Below are 24,249 nucleotides of genomic sequence, written 5' to 3'. Positions count from 1 at the left end.
TTAGGGTTGGGCTGGGCCTTGTTGTTTTCAAACCTTTTTTTGTGTGTTGCTACTTGTACACCTTACTTGTGCTTGTGGTCTAACATTTGCCTATTTGGGTCCAATTTTTTTTTTTTTTTTTTTTTTTTTTTTTTTTTTTTTTTTTTTTTTTTTGTATTCCACCCGGTTCACCCTTTGGACTAATCTGGATTCAAGGTTTTAATTCTGGGTGGTTAGGTTTTAGTCCCCTCTCAATTGTTGCTGCATGGGATCAAATATGCGGTCCTCCTTATCAAGTGTAGCTTCAATCACCACTGTACCAACAGCTAATTAATTAGGTCCAAACATTATAGAGTTCATTATGCCATGTTATGTTGGCATGTATTCCGTAGCATACTATCTCCGTTACAAGAGAAAAATGTAAGTAGGGTACTTGAGAATACATTGGGTATTATATGAAAAGATAGTGAAGTTAATATTTTATTAAAAAATAAGAAATGTGAAAGGAAAATAAACTAACATAACAAAGAGAGTAAAAGTAATTAATTGAAATCTTGTTAAATTTGTCTTGATTTAGAAAATTAATATTTAATGAAGGAGGTTAAAAAAAAGGACGTATAACATTTTTAAAAAGTTCGTACAATAAAAGTGTAATACTAACATAACAAAGAGAGTGAAAGTAATTAATTGAAATCTTGTTAGATTTGTTTTGATTTTAGTTTTAAAATCAATGCAAGATTACCTCTCCATTGTGATTACATATTTGAGTTAATTTTAAGTCTAAACTAAAGAGTGATATGCTAAGAAGCCTAAATTAGGTAGGTTGTAAAAGATATCGAAAAACTTATAAACTTGGTTTTGTTTTAACTTTAATTTTAAGGGTATAAAGCTATAAATCTATTTGTTTTCTCATTTTTGATTTCATATGCAAATAATAAAGTTAATTATCCTCAAATAAAAAAATAAATTAAAAAAAAATAAACTTATTTACTCCTCTTTTTTTTATTACTCGTAACAAGAAACTTAATTACTCTCTTGCCTTGCCTTTTGGTTCAAGAAATTTACAAAAATAAGTTGAGGGCTTGAGGCTTATAATACTGAATACTTCGTATTATATTTCAACCGACTAGTAAACAACATGCATCATATATTCATATCATATCTTATCCAACGCAAATTAGGAAACCAAGATCATAAATTTGGTAATAGTTTTTTTTGTAAGATAAGCTTCCTCTGAATTTGCTAGCCAATTGATGTGAATCAAGAGGTTAATTCTTTTGAAAGGGCCAAGACACTTTTAGATGGTCCAAATAGCTTCATTATAGACTGCCCAAAGAAAGAAATAAACAAGGAAAGGTCCGATAAATCAATTGGGAAAGAAGGAAGCTTGATCATTAAGGAAGAGGAAATTGTGCGGTTTACTTCCGACGGCAATTGCGAAGGCTGCGCGCCACTTCAAGGGTCACGCGCCACCTTCCCGGAACCGCCTTGAACCCAGCTTCAACCATAGCCGGCGCATGAGACATGGGGCAATGCGTGAGGTGGTTTTCCGGCGGCGATAAGAAATGGATGAAAATTTATACTTAGTTTTTTTTAGAGTTTTGCTTGCAAGTTTTTACCTTTCAATTGAAAGGGTTTTTCTTGGTTTAAGCACTTAGGATAAGGTTTATTTTCTGATTATTTAGTTGCTATAAAACTTCCTAAGTATATTAGGAAAGTTTTTATTTAATTAAGTAAAGTTTGTTTTGAATTAGTTTTAGTTTTCCTATTCTAATTAGAAGTAGTTTCCTATTCTAGGTAGGATACTTGGGGGGGGGGGGCAAGGTTAGGGGTTTGTCCTAATCCTTGTAGGGATGGAATTAGCTTATTTTTAGTCTATAAATAGGGGAATTTCGTGGCTCTTAGAGACATAGAAATCAGATTAATTTCAATAAAAATTGTTTAGCTTTGCTTAAACGTTTTCTTGCTAGTTTTCAATTCAAGGAGTTGTTTTGATAATTAGAACGTGCAATTCTTAGTTCTAGGAGTAGTCTAAAATTTGTTCATCAAAATACTTAGTTCTAGGAGTAGTCTAAATAGTTTGATTAGGCATTGAATTTGTTCCAGGAGTGGTCGTTTTCAAGGTCATATCCGGTTACTTTCAATAGTTTTTGGTTCGAATTTCTTATCAAGAACAAAGCTTTATTCTTATTGTGTGATTTTAGATTCTTTATTAATTTAAGGGGTTTAAATCCACATCACCCATATTCTCACCTTTTCTATATATATATAAGCTCTCTCCTATAATCCCCTTTACAAGATACAAATAGAAGTACAACTCTCAAATTCCAAAAAGCCAAAAAAAAAAAAGATCGAGCGTTATTGATCATAATTCAACAACAATGGAAGAAGTAGTTGATAAGTCGTTTGAATTGCTCCATAAGTATGGCATCAAGATTTCTTGTGACCATAATAACGATGATAATGATACTATACCCTCGAAAATCATCATCGAAGCTATTCTTATCTTTGATTATTATTATGAACCCATAATTTGTTATTGTACAAACGGTCGACGATTGGTGAGTAAATGTAACACCCCCAAATCTCCCTCTACGTAAATACTATATTTATACGTATACAAATACCGTAGAGATAGACTTGGGCGTATTATCGCCACGTGAAAATGTAAGGCTTGAATAATTACTCAAGTTGCAGCGGGAAATAACTAACTTTTATTAATAAAATGAATAACTATAACAATTGTTTGAAATTACTTTAGTAAAAACTCGTCCAGTCATAAAATAAATTTTTAACTCCTAACTACGTGATCCCATCCTGACATCAAGACTGCTTACCAGTAATGGAAACCAGGGCGAACCAAACCAAAAGGGAAAACAGATTAGCAAAAACGCTAAGTACGTATAAGTGCAAGGCATGTAAATACTTTTATTAGGCAAACATGCTTTCCAAACCAATAAATTTCCAATTTATAAACTTTCCAATTTTAAAATATAAATCCAAACCAATTTTCCTCACCTAAGTGTGCACACCCCCTTATGCAAGTTAAACTATACTCGAGGAAAGACCAGATCATACAAAACTCATGGTCTTACTTAACCAGTCCCAGGTGGAAGGACAATTAAAATATCAAATACTCAGGCTCATAATAAGCTGCAAATTAATTAAATCAAGTGATTTATAAATTAAACAACTTTTATTAAATCAATCAACACTTTTAGAGATCAAACCTTTAAATCATAAAATTATATATTTTAACTTATCATGAAAATCATTAACTTAAATATTCATACGTAACATTTATTCAAACAATCATTAAAACAAACAGTTTCCACAACACGCATTCAAAATTGTATCAAGAACCTAGCCACCTATACGTACCTTGATCACGAGAACAATAAGGTACGACTACTAAACTTGACCACGATCGAGGGACTCCTCCTACACAATAAAAATAACCTTAATTAATATAAGGTTAACAAAATAAATACAAAACTATAAATAATACTCTATTTGTGCATGAACTACAAAAATATCAACTTAAAAATCAAAATTTACAACAATTACGTAAGTATTACTTTAGTAGCAAAGTTAGGTAGCATAATAATATTCTTAGTATCAAAACTTAATAATAGTAATCATAATATAAATAGTAGTATCATAAGGAGTAAAAGAGTAAGAAATTTGTTGTTATGTTTTTAACAGAAGTTCACGCAAAATAGGAAGTGAAATGATCAGGATGGTGCGTAGCACCTTGCGGCAGCAGCAAGTTGCAGATAAAGGGGGCAATAAGGTAGCAACGTCAAGGTGTTGTTAGTGCAACAATAAGGTGGCAGTGGTGGCTATGGAAACAACAACTTGGTGGCGATTACAGTGTTTGTTTTAGGCAAGGGAAATAGGAAGAAGGAGAGGGTCGTGAGTTTAAGAAATAGGGAAGAGTGTTTTCTGATTTTTGTGTGAGGAATTTGTGAAGGATTGAAGGTCTATTTATAGTATTTAGAGGGGAGAAAAAATAGAGTTGAAGGTATGATATGTTTACTGGAAGATATGATAAGTTTTGGGGTTTGTTAAAATACTTGGATCAAATTGGGTCTAGGTTAGTAGTTGGGTTAAAAGATGAGAAGAAATTTAGATAGATTTACATATGGTTGAAGGAATGAAGATAGGATGCAAAATTGGATAATAAAGAAGAAAATTAGAGGTTAAGTTATAAATATTAACAAAGTAAAGTGATAAAAATCACCATGATATTTTGATCTACTTGGATCATGTTTGACTTTTTTTTTTTAATACGAAAATCATAAATAATAAATAAAACAATTGAATTAGATAATTAAATCAGTTATTATATAGATAATATCAAAACTAAGATTAGTTATAAATCATGAGATAATAATTAAGCTAAGGTTGTTAAGTATTATTAAGGTAAAATCTGGAAAACAAAAATTAATTTAAAACGGCGTACAATGTTAATAAAGTTGGACCGGCCAAGATCATAATTTATTTAATTGTTTCAAATAATTAAAATAATTAAGAAAATATTTCCAAAAATTAGGGGTATTACAGTAAAAGAAAAATACCTATAAGAACATCTCCAATGGTGAGACTCAACTTTGAGTATTGGAATATAGAATGGGTTGTTTTTTACCTCAAATGGTGATACCCAACCCACTTCTCAATTTAACAACTCATGTGAAGTCTAATTTCCCAATGGTAGAGATTTTCTAAAGTATACTAATGTCACTTTTAATTTATGCCCCACCAAATCATATTTTAAGTTTTTTTCAGAAAAATAAAATAAAATTAAAACTTAAATAAATACAAAACATATTATAATATTGATAAGGGTCCACACTTTTTGTCAAATGAGACTCAAAGTTGAGTATCTAAACTTAGTAACTTTCTTTTAGAGTTGTTAAGTTTAGATACCAACTTATTGGTATTCTTTGCAAAAAATACTCTCTTTTTCTTAAAAAACCTCACTCAAGTCTCATCATTGAAGATAGTCTAATACCTAATTACGATCATACATATAACCCTTTTTGCTCTTCATGTAGAGCAACTCTCTCTTACAATTTGTTTGTCTCTAATAAACAATTGCCTAAGAGCCAAGTGATGAAAAAGTTGAATGACATACGCGATAAGATATGGAACATAGCTACGAGCATGGAACTAATCGATGGTATATATTATATATTTGAACTTCTAAATCATGGGATTGTTCTTTTTGGTCATGAGCGAGTGTGCAATGAAGAGGAGCTCGACGAGTGGACTAAAGATGGAAACGATGGTGATATTGAGGAGGAGGAAATACCATTAATTAAGGGGGTGGAAAGGGTTGATATTGATCATGAGGATGGTAATAATGGTGAGCTCTTGGAAAGGGAGTGTAGTATATGTCTACAAAGTTTAAAAATAATGGAAGACGGCGAAAATTCAAAGGTTGATAATAATGTTGCTAGTGCTACTAATGTTGGTACTATAGCAAAGTCTCTTGTGAAGTTGCCTTGCGAACATGTGTTGCATGAGACTTGTGTACTTAGACGGCTCCATACAAATTATGTTTGCCCATTTTGCCGACTTGAGCTATCTCAACATGACGGTAGTGATGATTCTGATGACGATAGTGATGATGATCTTGATGACATTACTGATGATAATTCTGATGAATGAAACTAGTATGATTTAGGGTGTTGATTTATTTACAAAATACGGAGTATGTTATACTTGTATGATTTAGGGTGTTAATTTAGAAACAATTCATAATAGTGGATGAGCTTATTTTTTTAAGTGTTTCATTGTTTTTTTTAAAAAAAATACTGAATTATTACATATTAGAGGTGATAAAAAATTAAACCAACATCGTGAGTGTTTTTTTCTTTTTTCTTTTTCGCCCTTAATCTTACACCAATTTGTATACAGAGTACGAAGTACTTGTTTTTTATTTTTTTTTAAAGGTAAGAAAAAGGGAAAAAAAAATTAGGAAACCCTCCTCACGAGGAGAATTCCTAATGCATCCGAAAGAATGGGAATTAAACTAGAGTTAGGGCATTTTCTGTTCAGCTTAATTTCAGTTCAGTTCAGTTCAGCTCCAATCAATTCTGTTCAATTCCTAATTTCCTTTTTTCATAAAATATTCATTTCAACTCTATTCAGTTCAGTTTAGCTCCAATTTAGTTTAGTTTAGTTCAGTTCTGTTCAATTCAGTAAATCAGAACAGACCCTTATTACAAGGTATAATATCCATATTATCACTAAGGGCATGTTCTGATTTACTGAACTGAATTATTTATGAAAGAAGGAAATTAGAAACAGAATTGAACTGATTGGAGCTGAACAGAACCGATTGGAGCTACACAAACTGAAATGAAATTAAGCTGAAGAGAACAAGCCCTAAATGACTCATATTTACTATCCAATCTGATGCTCTGTTCGCTTGCCTCTCTTGCTACAAATATTTTTTGACATTTTTAGTTCTTTACCCATCTATAAGTCTATTGAACGTTCACGAATCACGATAATGCAACATACTTCGCTCAACTGTTGAAACTTGAAAGTGCAACTAAAGGTGGGCACGGGCTCGGCACGATTCCGACACGGCCCAGCACGGCACGACCATCGGCACGGCACGGCGGCCACCCTGTGCCGTGAACAAAAAAATTGAAATCCGGTACGGGCACAGCACGGGCACGGAGGGCGGCACAGTCGTAAGCTCGTGGGTCAACACGCCGGCATGGCCCACCAGCCTGGCACGTGGCACGGCCCATGCCCACCTTCATTTATATAAACTTATTTAATTAAGTTTATTTATATAAACTTATTTAATAAAATAAACTTATTTAATTAATAGATAAATAAGTTTATTTATATAAACTTAATTAAATTAAAGTTGTTCAAAAATAAAAAATATTAACATTAACATAAACATAAATTAATAACATTATTTATATAAACTTAAGTTGTTCAAAAAAAAAAATATATATATCGATTTTTTTAATATACATATATATTTTATAAAATGAAAAAAGAAAAAAAAATGGGTTGGCCCGCTGCCCGGCACGGCTCGTGAGTCGTGTCGTGGGCTGGGGTGTGCCAAAATTTGGCATGGCACGGCTCGCCGTGAAGCCGACACAGCACAGTCCGGTACGAGCCCCACCCAGACACGGCCCGACACGACACGATGCCCATATTTAAGTGCAACCATGCAACAATTGCAAACTCAAAACAAAATCTATAATCTATCTATATATATACTAAAATAACAACCGTTGATGTCATCATTGCTTACGTGTCACTTTTTTATTTAATTTTTTCCCTCCAAAATGCAAGGATGATGTCATATTTTTTTTCCTTTTTAAGCTACCCTATTTAACATAACTTTGAAATATATTCTATTTGAATTTTTAAATTTTAAATTTTGATTTTTCTACACATATTATGCTATTTAGTAATTTACGAGTTGTTAACAATTGTTAATAATATAATTTAATTGAAATTTCTTAATTAAAAATGAAAATTATGCACTTTCGGGAATTGCAGATTCATATTTAATTAGAAATTCGTTAGGAAAAATGAAGAAGTTATTTTCTTTCAGTACATGTTGTGAAAAGTCTAAAATTCAATACTTATTTTAAAACCGTGCATCGTACGGGGTTAATCTAGTTAATACTAAAATAACACTGCTAACATCATCCTTTTTTTACAAATTGTACACGTGTCAGTTTTTCTTTTAATTTTTTCCCGCCTAAATTTTTTTTTCTCTTTTAATTTTCATTACTTTTTTAATTTTTATTTTTATTTTTTTTAATTTTGCAATTTTATTTATGTTGATACAAAGATTTTATATATTTTGAGTGACAATTTGACTTAAAAATATATACAATTATAATTTTTTTTATAATATCCGTAGGGGTGTAAATGAGTCGATACGTTTGTGAACTACTCGCGAACAAGCTCGGTCAAAGCTTGGTCAAAACTCGTTTGTTAAGCTAACAAACAAGCTTGAACAAAAATCTTAAGCTCGTCAAATAAATGAACAAAGCTCGAACAACAACATGTTCGACTCGGTAATGTTCATGCACAACTCGTTTAAGTCAATTTATAAGATTTTTCACGCCCAATTAAAATTTGAAAAATTTATATATCTTTTATTCATACATATTTGTAAAAAGTACTAATTATTTCATCATGTAAAAGGATGAAAACTTCGTCATTATCTATTTTTATAGAAAAAATATAAACATCTTATATAAAATTAAATGGATGTGTTAAAATTTGAAAAAAAAAATCATTTTTTTAAATGATAAATTAAGGCTCGTTTATTTAATCAACCCGATTTAGACCCGTTCAAGCTCGAACTTAAACGCGAAATGTAAACGAGTACGTTCGTGAACAAAGCTCGAACAAGCCAAATTCTTAATGAGCCCAGCTCGAATAAGATTTTTAAAAGCTCGTGCAAGCTCGAGATAGTTCGAACATGAATAGTTCTTATCAAACTTAGCTCGAACAGACAAATTAAACTCGGCTCGACTCGGATCGTTTGCAGCCCTATATCCGTGTATCGCACGGGAGCTAATCTAATTCATCAACAAAAGAAGTTCAGAATTACCCAAAATTATTCCCAGAAATCCTAAATTAATTCCAAATTCCTCCGAATTTTCAGTACATTAGTGCCGAAGAAGTTCAAAATACCGTCGATTTCTTCCCAGAAAAGTGCCGTCAAATCGCAACCAGTTAGAAGTTTGTGGGTCGCTTGGCTTGCTGCAATGTTGGTATCTTTATTTCGTTATCCTTTGCTCAAGTTTTTAAAATTTGATGAATCTGGGATTTCTGAGTTTCTTGATAATTTTTGGAATTATGTTATAAACCCAGTGTAGTATTCTCAGTAGTGTTTAATTATGATTTGGTGCTGTTCTTTAATTGTGAGAAGTTTCAATGTAACATTTTCGAGTAGGATTTAAGCTCAATTTCTTAAAGACTGTTGATTTTTTTTGTTAATCTGATATGAAATGTTATACTTCCTCCGTTCTTTTTTTATTGCACCATAAGGGATTTTACGCTTGTCAATGCATTACTTTAGCTATCAATATCTTCAATTATACTTTTGTAAAAATTATAAAAATTTGATGTTTGAAAAGTAGAGTTCGATACGAATCTAGCTAGATCCCACATGACTATATTTTTCCTAATGTATAAATCACAAATGATGGTCAAAGAAGATTAAGTAAATAGTGTAAAGGTCCTAATGGTGCAATAAAATAAAAACGGGGGAAGTACATGATTTTTAAACTTTGGTTTTTGCATTGATTGTATGATTTGTATCCATTGACAATTGTTGTTGCAATTTAACTGGAAACATGAACTTAAAGTGAGGATTTTAATGGAAGATTGAGGCAGGTTTTCTGAAAAAGATCAATATTTTGACTTCTTAGGTTGATGAATATTGCTAAAATTACTGATATGGAGTATTCCTTTGCATCACCTTTGGGTAGGGGTAGTGTTTGATGGTTTAATTCCGAGAATCCGAGTTTACATGATCGAGTTTTGATACCAGTGAGCCACATCCTATCATAGAAATTGGCCACTGCCCAGTTAGTTAGGCATTGGGTTAGACATTGCTTTCTTCAAAATTAGGACTTAGTCAAGAATACATTAAAATATACTATGACACAATATCTGAATCAGCCTGCATTACTGAGTACAATATGGAAACTACTTCGTATGATACTACAAGCCGAATAGCTGAGGATCTTCCTCAAAACTCAAGAGTTGTCTTTTGCGCCAATGCTTCTTCACCAATTGTACCACCACAGTGACACTTAAGCCATCTCTACCTCCTTATGCTAGCATGGTTTGTGATTGCCTATCTCCTCTGCCTTCATTTTGGCCTACCACACAGCTTCCGTTCTTCGTAATAGCCAAGACTTTTCGCGTTTGCAGCTTCAAACCGTACCTTTAGTAGTCGTGTATGTTGGAGGAATTATCTGTTTTGCTGTTCATCTTTTCTGATTTTCTGACCATAATGATGAGTTTGGGAGCAAACATAATGATACTCTTCCAGCATGATAGAAAGCAGAAAAAGGAATCTCTGCAGATTATGATCAGTTTATCGTTATGTCACCTTATGACTTGTGTGTCTTCCAAACATACAAGGCCACCATTGAAAACTTTTGCATACTAAACTTCTATATTCTTGTGTAAGCAAAGTTGAGGTTTTATCTGCCGCCAAATGTCAGACATAATTTTATTAAGGCTCAATGCTCTTTTATTCAAGGTTTTTGACTCTATATTTCTGTTTCATATCACTGCCTATTTATGGTCGACAAATTGTTGGTAATCTTACTTCATGGTTGAAATTGGTAGAGCCAACGAAAACATCCAAACTACTAATGCTAGTGTTTTTTGTTTCAGTTTCCTTTTGGTTTTCCGATGATGCAGTCAAGTTTTTGGTGAGGATTGCCTCAGAATTTACTGTAATCCCTAACCCTCACTTCCACTCTGTGCTTAAGGCCTTAAGCCAATAATTGGTTTGATTTTAGGATGGAACATTATGTGGTATCACTGTGCTCTTGTGCTTATAGTGATCGCATCTGTATGTTTGGTTTATTAGCTGTGAATTCAGCTTATTGCCGTAGTAGTTGTTAAGATATTTGTGAAATGTTATAACATATTATTCAAAAAATTTGGTGGTTCTCATGTTCAAAAGATTATGAGTTAAAATTGATTTCAAATATGAGATGTCTTTATGGACAACTGCTACGTAAAGTCGTTTGCCTGAATGTTACCTTGTGGATTAATTTTGTGTTCATTGTTGATCTCCCATAGGATTTTCTAGGTCCATTACAACTGAAGTTTAAGGTTTATAACTTTAAACATGAATATGTTCTCATTTTGTTGTGCTCATTTCTATCTTAACATGCTAATCTGTAGGAGGAAAAAAAATCTATGATCTGATTTGGAAGACCCTTCTGATATGAAGTAGATTACTGGTACCTGCAACATCAGTGATGAACACTTCTATGGATGGTATATTGGAGGCAGAGGAGCTGTCAACTTCTATAGATGGATTGAGTGATTCTGAGTTCTCTTCACAGGATTCTGCAGATGATGAATTGTACAGTGAAGCAGGCTCCCAAACCAAATTGCAATTCAGGTTATGTATTCCAATATGCAAAAGTTGGGGAATTTTGAATAAACTCACAATGACTAAGCAGCATGTGATCTTTCTATTGCAGGAGTGTTGTCTTTAAGGCTTGTTGGAATGATGAAATGGATATGGCTGAGATCATGAAACACAAGGGCAATTTGTTGAAATCGATGGGGATTAATCGTAATGGCAAGATATATCTTTCAATTGAAGAGACTCTGTAAGTTATCTGGTGACCTTTTTTGGCCCTGTCTTTTTTATCGTTGTATCTCCCTTACCTTAAGAATGATGCTGCAAGGAATCAATATGATGCATACCTTTTTTTCTTTTTTCTTTTTTTTTTCACTGCTTTGCCAAATGCCAAGTGGATTTTGTGCATGCCTTTTGATTTGTTGCCTTTTATTCTATGAGATTGTTTTGCTAAATGATCTTAGCCCCTCTGACAACTGAAGTTTGTCGATGATTTAAGGTAGATTTTTCTGGTCTGAGACTGAGTACCATGTGTACTCTGCTAACTGTTTATTATCGAATCTTATTGTTAATCAATGATTTGTTTAGATCAACGTTGGCAAGCTTCTTTTATTAGAATGCCTTGAATTGTACTAAAAGGAGCTCTTTTGCAGTCACTGAAACATAATGAAACTACTTTTTGGACGAGTCATCTCAATAAGCTTAGTTTTTTTTTCTGATAAATTTTATCCAGCTGATGTTTTGGAAAAGCTATCGACACATCAGATATTTATGGAATTGTCCACATTAAAGATGTTTACCTTTATCTGTTTTAGTCTCTGATTAAGTGTTCAATATGATAGGTTTTTAGTACAAATAGGGGCATTGCTTCTTGTTGATGATAAAAATACTGCACTTTCTTTAAGAGAGATCTATCCGAAAGTTGAAGAAGACAAGATTGGTTGCAGTTGGGAAGGTTTCAAAATATATCAGCATCTTAAGTCTCTTGGCTACATTGTAGGGAGGCTTGGCACTCCATGGAGCCTGAAGAGCGTAAAGAGTTGCACACTGGTTCCTGATAATACATCCGAAAATGATAATGCAACACAAATTCTAGTTGCTGGGACTTCCATTGTTCAATCATTGAAAAATTTGCAACTTAAGGAAGCAGGTCCTTATTCTGAAGATGATCTTCTAAATAGTGTTAAGATGACATTTTCTGAAAAATCAAGATTTGTTGTCCATTTACCTGTTTACGAAGTTTATCTTCCAAACAGCCAGTTCAAGAAGACATGTCCTGGAGATCCAAATTTTGTTGTCTATCAATCAATCAATCAATCAATCAATCAAAGCCTTAATCCCAAAAGTGGGGTCGGCTAACATGAACCAAATTTGATTATTCCGTGTAGTCATCAACATAAATCTTTCTCCTCCATCCCTTACGATCCAAAACTTCATCCTCACGTAAATCCATGCACTTCATATCCTTCCTCACTCCTTCCAACCAAGTCATCTTTGGTCTCCCTCTTCCTCGTTTAATCCCTCCATGGTCCCACTCTTCCACTCTTCGCACCGGTGCACCCTCGGGTCTCCGTCTTACATGTCCAAACCAACGCAGACGATTTTCCCTTAATTTATCTACAATGTCCGCCACACCTACTTTCTTGCGAATAACCTCATTTCTGATTCTATCTCTTAAAGTGTTTCCACACATCCACCTTAACATGCGCATTTCCGTAACCTCCATCTTTTTAATATGCTCTTTCTTAGAAGCCCAACATTCTGTACCATAGAGCAACACTGGTCTTATGGCAGTCCTGTAGAATTTTCCCTTCAACTTTAAGGGAATGCTGCGGTCGCATAACACTCCCGTGGCCGCTCTCCATTTAAGCCACCCTGACTTAATCCTGTGGGTCACGTCTTGATCAATGTCACCATTCTTCTGGATGATCGACCCTAGGTACTTAAAACATTCACTCATGGTCAAATCCTTTCCATCCAAACTCACCACTTCATTGCTTGTCCCCCTCTGAGTGCCAAAACGACATACCAAATATTCAGTCTTACTCCGACTTAGCTTAAACCCTCTAGATTCCAACCTTTGCCTCCATTGCTCCAACTTGACATTAACCCCATCCTTAGTCTCATCCACCAAAACGATATCATCTGCGAACAGCATACACCATGGAACCTCATCTTGAATTGGTCTAGTTAATTCATCTAGAACCGTTGCAAAAAGAAAAGGGCTTAATGCAGACCCTTGATGCAATCCGATTGTAATAGGGAAATCTTTTGTCAACCCTCCGCATGTCCTCACATTTGTTGACACATCCCGATACATATCCTTAACTAGGTCTACATACCTTCGTGGGATACCTTTCTTCAACATTGCCCACCAAAGTATCTCTCTTGGCACCTTGTCATATGCCTTCTCTAAATCAATAAAGACCATATGAAGATCTTTCTTCTTTACCCTATAAAACTCCATCATTTGTCTTATCAAATGGATTGCCTCCATAGTAGATCTCCCAGGCATAAAACCAAATTGGTTATCTGAAATGCTTGTGCATGCCCTCAACCTTTGTTCAATCACCCTTTCCCACAACTTCATAGTATGGCTCATAAGCTTAATTCCTCGATAGTTAGAACAATCTTGAGCGTCTCCTTTGTTTTTATAAACCGGGACCAAGGTGCTCTTCCTCCAATCTTGTGGGATCCTTGTAGCCGTCCATATCTTGTTGAAAAGGTTTGTTAACCAATCAATACCAATCTTACCCAAACACCTCCACACCTCTATCGGTACCCCATCAGGGCCAACCGCCTTAAAACTCCATCATTTGTCTATCCTTCCAGGTAAATGCTTCTGGAGAATAATCCTATTTTCTTTTCATAGCTGGAAATTTTGCAAATTTTATTGAGTCGAATGAAATTTCAGAAAGTGTCAAGCTTTGCAAAATCCTAGCACACACTTGTCTAAAATAACAGATGAGACTTATATCCTGAGTGTTATAGAACATAGAAAGCATGCAATATCTCAAATTTGTGAGGATCGTGAATTCGTGAGGAAATATTGCATGTGGTCAAATCAGTCCGAGAATTTGGGATATCATCATATCAGAGGAATATAATTATTTTTTGACATATGCTATTATGCTGTCATACCATGTTTATGATGTAAGTTTCCGCTAGGAACTGACATGGCATGATTGCATGACATTAAGTAATCTAAGGGTCTGTTCTCATACGTTTATTTTCAGTTCAGCTCTAATTAGTTCAGTTTAGCTCAATTCAGTTCAATTTATGTCTAATGATATTGCTAATGATATAAAGCCAAATTTCATTCTTTTAAACTCTTATTACAACAACGACAATAATAGTAATAGTTATAATAATAATAATAATAATAATAATAATAATATTTAATAATAACATTTAATAATAATAATAATAATAATAATAATATTGATACAATTCATTGTTCAAATGATTATATTTTTTTGATACACATTTTTACTGTTAAACTCGTTGACAAAATGAGTGTACTACACAACTTAAACTAATTTTATTTTTTAATTAAATAGTATATGTTTTTAAAATGTTTTGGGGTTTCATGTTATTACTATATTTTCCATAAATATTTTAGTTATATAGTATATTTTTCTTAAATATTTTAATATGTATATTTGTATATACACATATGTATAATAATAAATAATCAAAGATCACTAATCCGTAGTTAAAAATCACTAATTAATAAGTTTAGTTCAGCTCAGTTCAGTCAATGAGAACAGGCCCTAACTGTGGTATTATAGAGTGTGTTTGATGCACGAAAAACCAAGAAATAGTGTTATAAACTTATAAATGATAAATATGTTACGCTCCAGTCTCCTAGTCAATTGCAAATAGAATGATGCTCTTGACTTTCTGCAATGGCGGCGTTGTACTGATTTTGGTCAATATCTCATTTGAAGCACTGCTCTGTTTTTTAGATACATATAGTAGGGGGTTTTTGAATTCCAAATATATGCATGTAAATTAATTTGATATTGTGTCATTCAGTGGCCATCCACCTTCACTATCTGATATCAAAGAACTGGAGAGACAAAGCAATGGATTTCCTTTCAAAATTGGTCATGTAGATGATGGACGAGTTAGTTTGTTCTCCTTTGACAAAATGGAGCTTCCTGTCTTATCGTGATGGCATGAATTATAGTTTCTAAGCACAAGGTACAGGGAATGTCAAAGACTTTTTTGCATTAATTTTGTGATCTCAAAAAATTTCCCTTTTTTTTTTATAATGTATTGCAGAAGCCTGGGTGGAATCCACAAACATCTCTGTCATTCAGTGATAGTTTTTAGGTTTTGGTTGAGCCGTGTTAGTGGTTTGGTTTGGGCGCTGTAGTGGTGGCTGCAGAGAGGAGAGGTCTAGTGGGGGTGGCGAGGCGGCATGGTGATGGCACGCTGAAAGCAGTGATGCGTGGAGTGTTGGTGGTGGCTGGCAGTTGTGGTCAGATGCATGGAATGGTGGCGACAAGTTAGCCCCTGCTATGATCAAATGGGTTGCTACTTGCTAGTGGTAGGGTGGATGTCTTTGCTGTGAATAGCAATTCACTTCTCCTTATGAAAGCCTAACAATACAATTGAGATCGTCTAGTACAGAGTCAAGATGTTGATGGGATGTCAAAAACTGTAGATTAGTTTTAATACTTGGCGATAAATTATTAAGGATCTTTATCTTTTTACCAAGTGTGAATTACCAAGTGGGAAATCTTTAATACTACTTGTATATGACTATATGACCCAAACTATATTTGAACGAACTCAATTATCGTCTTCTCAAGTTTATTAATGTAATTAATCAAAGAAGATTATGGTTTGTACACTTTTGATTACATATTCTAATAGCATAATGATCAAAGGTTGATCACAAGCTACCACACTTAAATACCAATTTGGCATATGATATGAACTCTCCGACAAATTATATAGCATAATGATCAAAGGGTGATCACAAGCTATCATGACTCAAGTTTATGAATAGACCTGATTTTATTGAACCCGATTCGAACACCCGAATTGACAATATATCATCTGTGTCACGAGAGAAAAAAAATACCTTTGTTTTTTTTAAAAAAAAAAAGTGTTATGGAGTATACTTTAATCATTAGATTTTTTTTACAGATAATTGTCACATATTTTGAACAAATTAATTAACTTAAATATAAAACGTTGTAAGTGGGATACTTGGGATATTATTATATGTAACGATTGTGTGAAGTTAATATTTTATTAAAAAGTAAAAATGTAAGGTGAAAATAAATAATAAAAAGTAGTTGTGGGTTTGAGTGGGGAGTATATATAAGTAGAATATTAATATTTAAATGAAATAGGTTACCTAAAAAAGAAGTGTTACACTTAAAAAATATTTATAAGATTTTTTGTAGGCAATAGTTTAAGATAAAAAATATTCGTAAGATTTTTTATAGGTAATAAATAATTTCAACAATATACGGAGTATATATTTTGACAATTGCTTTATATAGAATTGGGGAAAAGGGCGGGAAAAGTTTTAATAGCGGGGTGACATGTGGAGCTATGCATATAGTGTCCTCTGTTTTATTATATACTAGGTTAGTCCCGTGCGATGCACAATTTTAGCAATAAAATATTTGATCATATATATTAGAAGACATGATGTTAATTATTCTAATTAAATTCATAATTAAAATAAAATTCTTAAATAATGCTAGCATTAGTGTTTAGTGGTTAATATAAGAGGAAAGAAGGAAAAATGAAATAGCCTACCACCAATTACGTAGTTATTTTTTTCTCCATAAGAAAATATTGTTGTTAGTCAATTTAGTAAAAAAAAATTCAGTTTTTATAAAAATGTGTAATTAATTTAGTTTTTCCAAACTTTAGGTTTATCTTGAAAAGAAAAAAGAAAAAGAAAAAAAAAGGATGATGTCACTTATAGTTTTGGTGGGAAATATTTTAATAAAAAACTGACACATAGGCAGTGGTGATGTAAGCGGTTTCTACTTTAGTTATAGTTATAGATATAGATTTCGAACGATTTGCCAATGTGGTGTTGAAAAATAAAGAAATTACTAGAATAGTGTTCACCTAAAAATATTTCTCAATTTAGTGTCCATGTAGGTTTGGAAATTACGAACCTAGGTTATGGTTAAAAAATCATTGAGAGAACTTTTTTCTAATAAAATCCTAATAAATATGAATACCATCAAATTATTTATTTATTTTTTTTTTTTTTTGACCCGAAGAGGGTTTTTTTTCTATTAGGTACTCAAACCTTAATCAAGGAGAATATCAGAGATTACAGTAGGTAGGATTTCTTCAAGCCAAACTTTCATTTATGCATATAAGATATATATTTATCAAGTCAAACATTAAATTGTTTATTTTAAATAATGCTTACAATATCTTAATTTTATTTAGCATTAAGCCTCATCGTTAATGCTTTTGTATTTTATTAATTGTAAAAATGGATATAAGCACTATGGAGTATGAATATGATGAAGTAATATAAATGTTTAAAAATTTTCTAGCATTTTTTTTTTTGAAAGCAAGTAACCAAGAATATTATTAAGCTAAGCTAGAAATATCTAGCAAAATAGCAAAGCTAGTAACCAAGAATTTTATTAAGCTAAACTAGAAATAGCTAGCAAAATAGGAGAGCTAATACAAGAAGGATAGTCTTCCACCCAAACTCTCAAATCCTCATAGTTTCTACTATTTTGAGCAAGTTTGTGGGCAGCCACATTCCCTCATTGCTGACTTGCGAGTAATCAATAAAGGAGCACAAAGCAGCTAGCTAGTTTGATTGTCAAAAAAAAAAAAAAAAAAAAAAAAAAAAAAAAAAAAAAAAAAAAACTAAGCAGCTAGCTTAAGGATGTCCCTAACAATAATATGACCAAAGCTAGACATTTCATACTTCCCCTGTTTTAAATAAGTGAATTGATTGTTGCAGTCCATTTGTAGCTTATATGTTATGGACATAAATTCTCAAAAAAAATATTTAACATGAAACATCAATGTTTGGAACAATGGTGAATTAAAGTTTGTAAAAAAAAAAATGGTGAATTAAAACCCTTAGAGAATAGTATTGAGACTCCAATGATTTTTTTTATTTAGACTTTAAATACAAAGCGATAAAAATTAGGTTTAGAGTTTTCCAATCCTACGTGAACACTACTTTGAGAAATATTTTAAAGTGAACACTATTTTAGTAATTTCTTTATTTTTTGGCACCAATTTGGCAAATCATTCATAGATTTCTATTTTTTTTTTTTTTTGACCTCATATTATGCAAATAAGATAAACCTTTTTATATATATAAAAAAAAAAAAACAGATATAAGAGAGAAATCTCAGAAGGATCCAATGGTAAGTATATAATAATATAAACAAAGAAACAATCAAGCTAAGTTTATCAGAAAAACAGGTACTCGTAGTTTTGAAGCATCACCCCAATTTCTCTACTATAAAATTAACAGAAATTTTAACAAAAACCCAACATAAAATATAAGGGAGAAACAAAAAGCAGATATGATCAGTTAATTACTCTCTTTTTTTTACAGGAAATTTAAATTAATTACACTCTTGCCTTGCCTTTTGGTTCAAGAAATTCACAAAAATTTTATCTTTCAACTATTAACATCATATCATATTTTATCCAACGCAATTTAGGAACTACGATCATATATTTGGTAAGTAATTTATTTATTAATATAAGCTTCCTCATAAATTCTTCTATACACAGTAAAGTACGTACAACTCTCAAATTATTTTTTATATAGGTCTCCTCTAATCCCCTTAACAATATACACAATAGAAGTACGTACAACTCTCAAATTATTTTTTTTAAAAATAAATCAGTTGTTAGTTCTTGATCATCATACAACAATGGAAGGAGTTGTAGTCGATAAGTCGTTTGAATTGCTACGAAAATATGGCATCAAGATTTCTTGTGACCATGACAATGATAATAATGATACTATACCCCAGAAAATTATCGTCAAAGTTATTCTTATCTTTGAATATTATTATGAACCCATAATTTGTTATCGTACAAACGGTCGACGATTGGTGAGTAAAAGAAAGATACCTATACCACCTAATTACGACCATCCTTTTAACCCTTTTTGCTCTTCATGTAGAGCATCTTTATGTTATAGTATGTATGTCTCTAGTAAATACATACCTAAGAGCCCATTGATGAAAAAGTTGAATGACATACGCGATAAGATATGGAACATGGCTACGAGCATGGAGCTAATAACTGATGGTCGTGTGATTGAACTTCGGGATCATGGGATTGTTCGTTTTGATCCTGAAGTACGAGTTTGCAATGAGGAGGAGTTCGAGGAGTGGACTAGGCATGGAAACGACGAGGATGTTGAGGAGGAGGAAATACCATTAATCAAGGGGTTGGAAAGGGTTGATATTGATCATGAGGATGGTAATAATGGTGAGCTCTTAGAAAGAGAGTGTGGTATATGTCTACAAAGTCTAAAGGTCGATGATAATGTTGCTAGGGTTACTGATGTTGGTGCTATAACAAAGTCTCTTGTGAAGTTGCCTTGCAAACATGTGTTTCATGAGACTTGTGTGCTTAGATGGCTTCATTCAAAAAAACATGTTTGCCCATTTTGCCGGTTTGACTTGTCTCACCTTGACGCTAGTGATGATGATTCAGATGATGATAGTGATAATGATTCTGATGACGAAGTGACGGGGATTCTGATGATGGTATGATTTAGGGTGTTGATTTTTTACAAGATATGTGGTGCTTGTAAGATTTAGGTTGTTGTTTTTGATAATTTAGGAAACAATTCATAATATGGTGTATTTTTTAAGTGTTTCAGTGTTAGCATAAAAATTACTTAATTGTTACGAAGTAAAGATAATCAATTGATCAAAAATCAAGCCAATGTGAATGGTTTTTTTCCTTTTTTTTTTTTATTTTTTGCTCTTACTCTTATACCAATTTGTAAACAGAGCACCACATTTGTCAATGCCAAAATAAAAATAAAATTTTAGTTTTTTTTTTTTTTTTTTTTTTTTTTAAACAATTTTACCCATCTATTGAACGTTACCATAATAATGCAACACACTTCACTCAACTATTGAAACTGCAACAATGCAACAGCAACTGCAAACTCAAAACCAAATTCATCAACAAAAAATTTCATGGAAATTAAAAATCAAAACCAAAAATTTTCTTCTCAATTTCAACCTTAATTGTAACTCACTCAAGTCACCTTTCTCTCTCCTCCTCAATCTTAAATTCCCAAATTTCCATCTCTTCCTCTGCTCAGATTATCAATCTTTTTCTTCAACAAACCCTAAAATTAAACACAAATTTCTCCGATTTTTCAGTAAATTACTACCAAAGAAGTTCAAAAATACCCCAAATTATTCCCAGAAATCCTCTATTAAATCCAAATTCCTCCGATTTATCAGTAAATTAGCGTCGAAGAAGTTCAAAATTCCGTCGATTTCTTCCCAGAAAAGTGCCGTCAAATTGCAATCAGTTAAAAGTTTGTGGGTCGCTCTGCTTGCTGCAATGTTGGTATCTTTATTTCGTTATCCTTTGCTCAAGTTTTTAGATTTTGATGAATCTGGGATTTCTGAGTTTCTTGATTATTTTTGGAATTTAGTTGTAAATTCAATGTAGTACCCTCATTAATGTTTGATTATGATTTTATGTTGTTTTTTAAATTGTTGGCGAATTTGGAGTAGTGTGATGTATATGAGAAGTTTCAATGTAACTTTTTTTTAGTAGGGTTTAAGCTCAATTCTTTAATTTCTTGAAGACTGTTGATTTTTGTGTTAATCTGAAATGAAATGTTAGACATGATTTATAAACTATGGTTTTTGCATTGATTGTATGATTTGTATCCCTTTGATAATTGTTGTTTGCTAATTAATGGAAGATTGAGGAGGCATGTTTTCTGGAAAAGGTTGACATTGGATTTGACTTTGGTTGATGAGTATTGCAAAACTTATTGATACAGAGTATTCCCTTGCATCACCTTTGGGTAGGGTTGGTGTTTGATGGTTAAATTCCGAGTATCCGAGATCGAATTTCGATACCGGTGAGCCACGTCCTATACTGAGTTAGTGACCTATCATAGAAATTGGCCACTGCCCAGTTAGTTAAGTATTGGGTTAGACATTGCTTTCTTCAAAACTAGGACTTAGGCGACAATACATTGAGATATATGACACAATATCTATATGAACCTCTTCACCAAAATATGTATATGAACCTGCCTGCATTGCTGAGAACAACATGGAAATTATGATACTACAAGCCAAATAGCTTAGGATCTTCCTCAAAACTCAAGAGTTGCCTTTTGCGCCGTTGCTTCTTCACCAATAGTACCACCACAGCGCCACTTACTCCATCTTTGCCTCCACATGCTATCATGGTTTATGATTGCCTGTCTCCTCTACCTTCATTTTGGCCAACCACACGGCTTCCCTTCTTCCCAAAAGCCAAAACTTTTCTCATTTGCAGCTTCAAAGTGTACTTTGAATAGTCGTGTATGTTGGAGAAATGATCAATTACTTTTCTGATTTTCTGACCATTAGGATGATTTTGCGAGCAAACATTATGATACTCATCCAGCATGATAGAAAGCAGTGAAAGGAATGCATTCTTTCTGCAGATTATGATCGGTTTATCGTTATGTCACCTTATGTGTCTTCCATTGAAAACTTTTGCATACTAAACTCCTATATGCTTGTGGAAGCAAAGTTGAGGCTTTTATCTGCAGCCAAATGTCAGACATAGTATAATTAAGGCTCATTTTTTTTTTTTTTTTTGGTTCGGTTTCTTTTTGGTTTTCCAATTATGCAGTCAAGTTTTTGTAGTGGATTGCCGCAGAATTTAGACTGTAATCCCTAACCCTCACTCCCCCTCTGAGCTTAAGCCAATAATAGGTTTGATTTTATAATTTCAAATTGATTGGCTAAGTTATTTTTGGGTTAGGTTGAGTAGTCTTAACGCCTAATATATGTATGTTAACGTATCACATATGTACTGATGTATTCATGTTGATCCTGTTGCAAATTACCCTTTTAATCATATCAACAAGGCCAAACGAAATGAATTGATTGAAGGATGGCTGAGATCTTCTCCCTGTGGGTTTAAAACTTTAAATATCAAGGCACATACACCTCGAGTTCATCTGCCAATACTTTAGTATCCTGCCAAGGTTACAGTGACCACATCTTTCACAGTGAAAGGTTCAGCCAAAGTAGTACATCGGTGTCTTGACTTGTAGGGGTTTGTAACTGCATTATATGAATGGGGTCATCAGACAAGAAAATAGTTGTTATGAGCTTGATTACTTTGGATTTGTGGAGAAAGCTTTGAAGAATGACTAAACAATTGCAGCACCCTTTGGTTGAAAGTAGCAAGCATATGGACCACTTATTTGAGAACCTTAATGTGTTAAGTGATGATGTTTTTGACCCTTTTTGAGTGCTATAATCAGTCATATTTGAAGCAAATGAACTATTGAAGCATACTGTAATCAATCAGTTGATCACCTGTCTCATACTATGTCTCATTATCTCTGATCTTACCCTCAACACCATCATCTATGTTCACCATTAATATTATGCTCTGGGTCCTAGACCCCTAGGTTTGTGTCTTGACTATGTCTCATAATTAAAAGGGATATGGGAGGAATATATTCAATGTAAGTAGGGACATATAATCATGACTCCCAACGTAGAGGTGCCAATTAGGTCATTTATATTGGTTTCGAGTCATCACATATTGAGTTTTGAGCGATGTCCAAAAGGATCGAATCATGTCAAGTCAAGAAATGTTTGAGTTGATTTTGGTTTCAAGTCGGCTTTAGTGTCAATATGGATTTTAATATCAAAAAATAATTATTATTATCGAGTCAATTAAAAGTAGGTCAGATCTCTAGTCAAATGATTTCTTGTCGGGTTGGATATTTCAAGTAGTGATCAATCTTACCAGGCCTGCTCTTAAGAATCTTAACAAGTTGTGTGTGCAGTGTGCACCTACAAGGCTACAATCCCAAAAAAAAAGGTTGGATTATACAAGTAAATTGGAAAGGCCCAACTGTATTTGCAAAAGTTGGTAAAAGCAGAAAAAGGGGAAAGTTCTTAAAAATTTCGTCGCCTGAGAGATTCGAACTCTCGCGGGGAAACCCCATGTACTTAGCAGGCACACGCCTTAACCACTCGGCCAAAGCGACTTCTTGTTAATAAAATTATTTAGTTCTTATGCAGTACAGCACTGTCACTTTGTTTTGGAATATGTTTGAGATATTTCATGAATAACTTACATTGTCTACTAGGCTAGTAGGAATTTAGAATTTAAGAAATAATTTTCAATAAAAATAAATTTAGTCTAGTTCAAGTATTTTCTGCTCACTATATAATTTATAAGTTTAAAAAAGAAATATAATACAAAATTATACGTAAAAATAATATCAGTTCAATAGAATTAATTTCAATATAATAAAAATAAGGTGAAGATAACATAGTCGTACTCAAATATATATTATTTATGTGCATAATAATAATAATTGATATTGGCTAAGATGGAAAGAAGTGTGATATTATATGATTTATATCCATGAGGTTTAGTGTTCGATCCTACATCTATTGAAAATTAAAACAATTTTAAATAGCACGCTAATAACTGACCTCCTACATTAAACTATGAATTAGACAACGTTTAACAGATACTATATCATAATTTTGATGAAAATAAAAAATTTAAAATTTCAATATATACGTAATTCATATTTATATTCATGTATAATAGCGATTTATTTTTAAAATATACAAATTAAAAATAGGTTTTATATAAACCGTGCATCGCACAGGTTCTAAGCTAGTGAGACTAATATTATGAAACAAATGAAGCATTGAAATGAATCTAGCAAAAATGTCAATAATTTTGTAAATTTTTCTCTTTAAAATTGTCTCATTTCCTTTTTTTTTTTTTTTTCCTAATTCAAATGCCGTCTTCACAATTTCTTCTTAATTTTATGTTGCGTACAAATTAATACGGAGTAAACAACAAAAGTCCTATATAAAACAAACCTTAAACGGTGGAGGAAATAAAATGATACTCTCTTAATTCCTTTTTGTTTGCCC

At 32.7% G+C, this 24,249-nt stretch overlaps 1 protein-coding gene and 1 non-coding gene across 7 annotated transcripts; one reads left to right on the top strand and one right to left on the bottom strand.

Moving 5' to 3' along the window:
• The first annotated feature begins 8,575 nt into the window (after positions 1–8,575).
• Positions 8,576–12,509, top strand: LOC145570639 (uncharacterized). Of its 6 annotated transcripts, none has more exons than XM_081629770.1 (5): positions 8,576–8,746; positions 10,390–10,427; positions 10,909–11,131; positions 11,214–11,345; positions 11,938–12,509. In XM_081629770.1, exons 3-5 carry the CDS (start codon positions 10,986–10,988, stop codon positions 12,452–12,454), a joined length of 795 nt encoding a protein of 264 aa, XP_081485896.1. In that variant the 5' UTR covers positions 8,576–8,746; positions 10,390–10,427; positions 10,909–10,985; the 3' UTR covers positions 12,455–12,509. The 6 variants fall into 6 exon arrangements, with proteins under 6 accessions (XP_081485896.1, XP_081485897.1, XP_081485895.1 ...); XM_081629771.1 differs by having other exon boundaries at positions 10,390–10,451; XM_081629769.1 differs by having other exon boundaries at positions 8,576–8,750.
• A 10,748-nt stretch (positions 12,510–23,257) lies between these two features.
• TRNAS-GCU (transfer RNA serine (anticodon GCU)) lies at positions 23,258–23,339 on the bottom strand. Its single transcript has one exon. It is a non-coding gene; the product is annotated as a tRNA-Ser (tRNA).
• Positions 23,340–24,249: the final 910 nt, after the last annotated feature.

Source organism: Chenopodium album, chromosome 12 (assembly GCF_948465745.1).
Source record: "Chenopodium album chromosome 12, dcCheAlbu1.1, whole genome shotgun sequence".
NCBI classification, from domain to species: Eukaryota; Viridiplantae; Streptophyta; class Magnoliopsida; order Caryophyllales; family Amaranthaceae; genus Chenopodium; species Chenopodium album.
The sequence above is the reverse complement of the archived record's forward strand: the minus strand, read 5'-3'. Positions and strand labels throughout refer to the sequence as shown.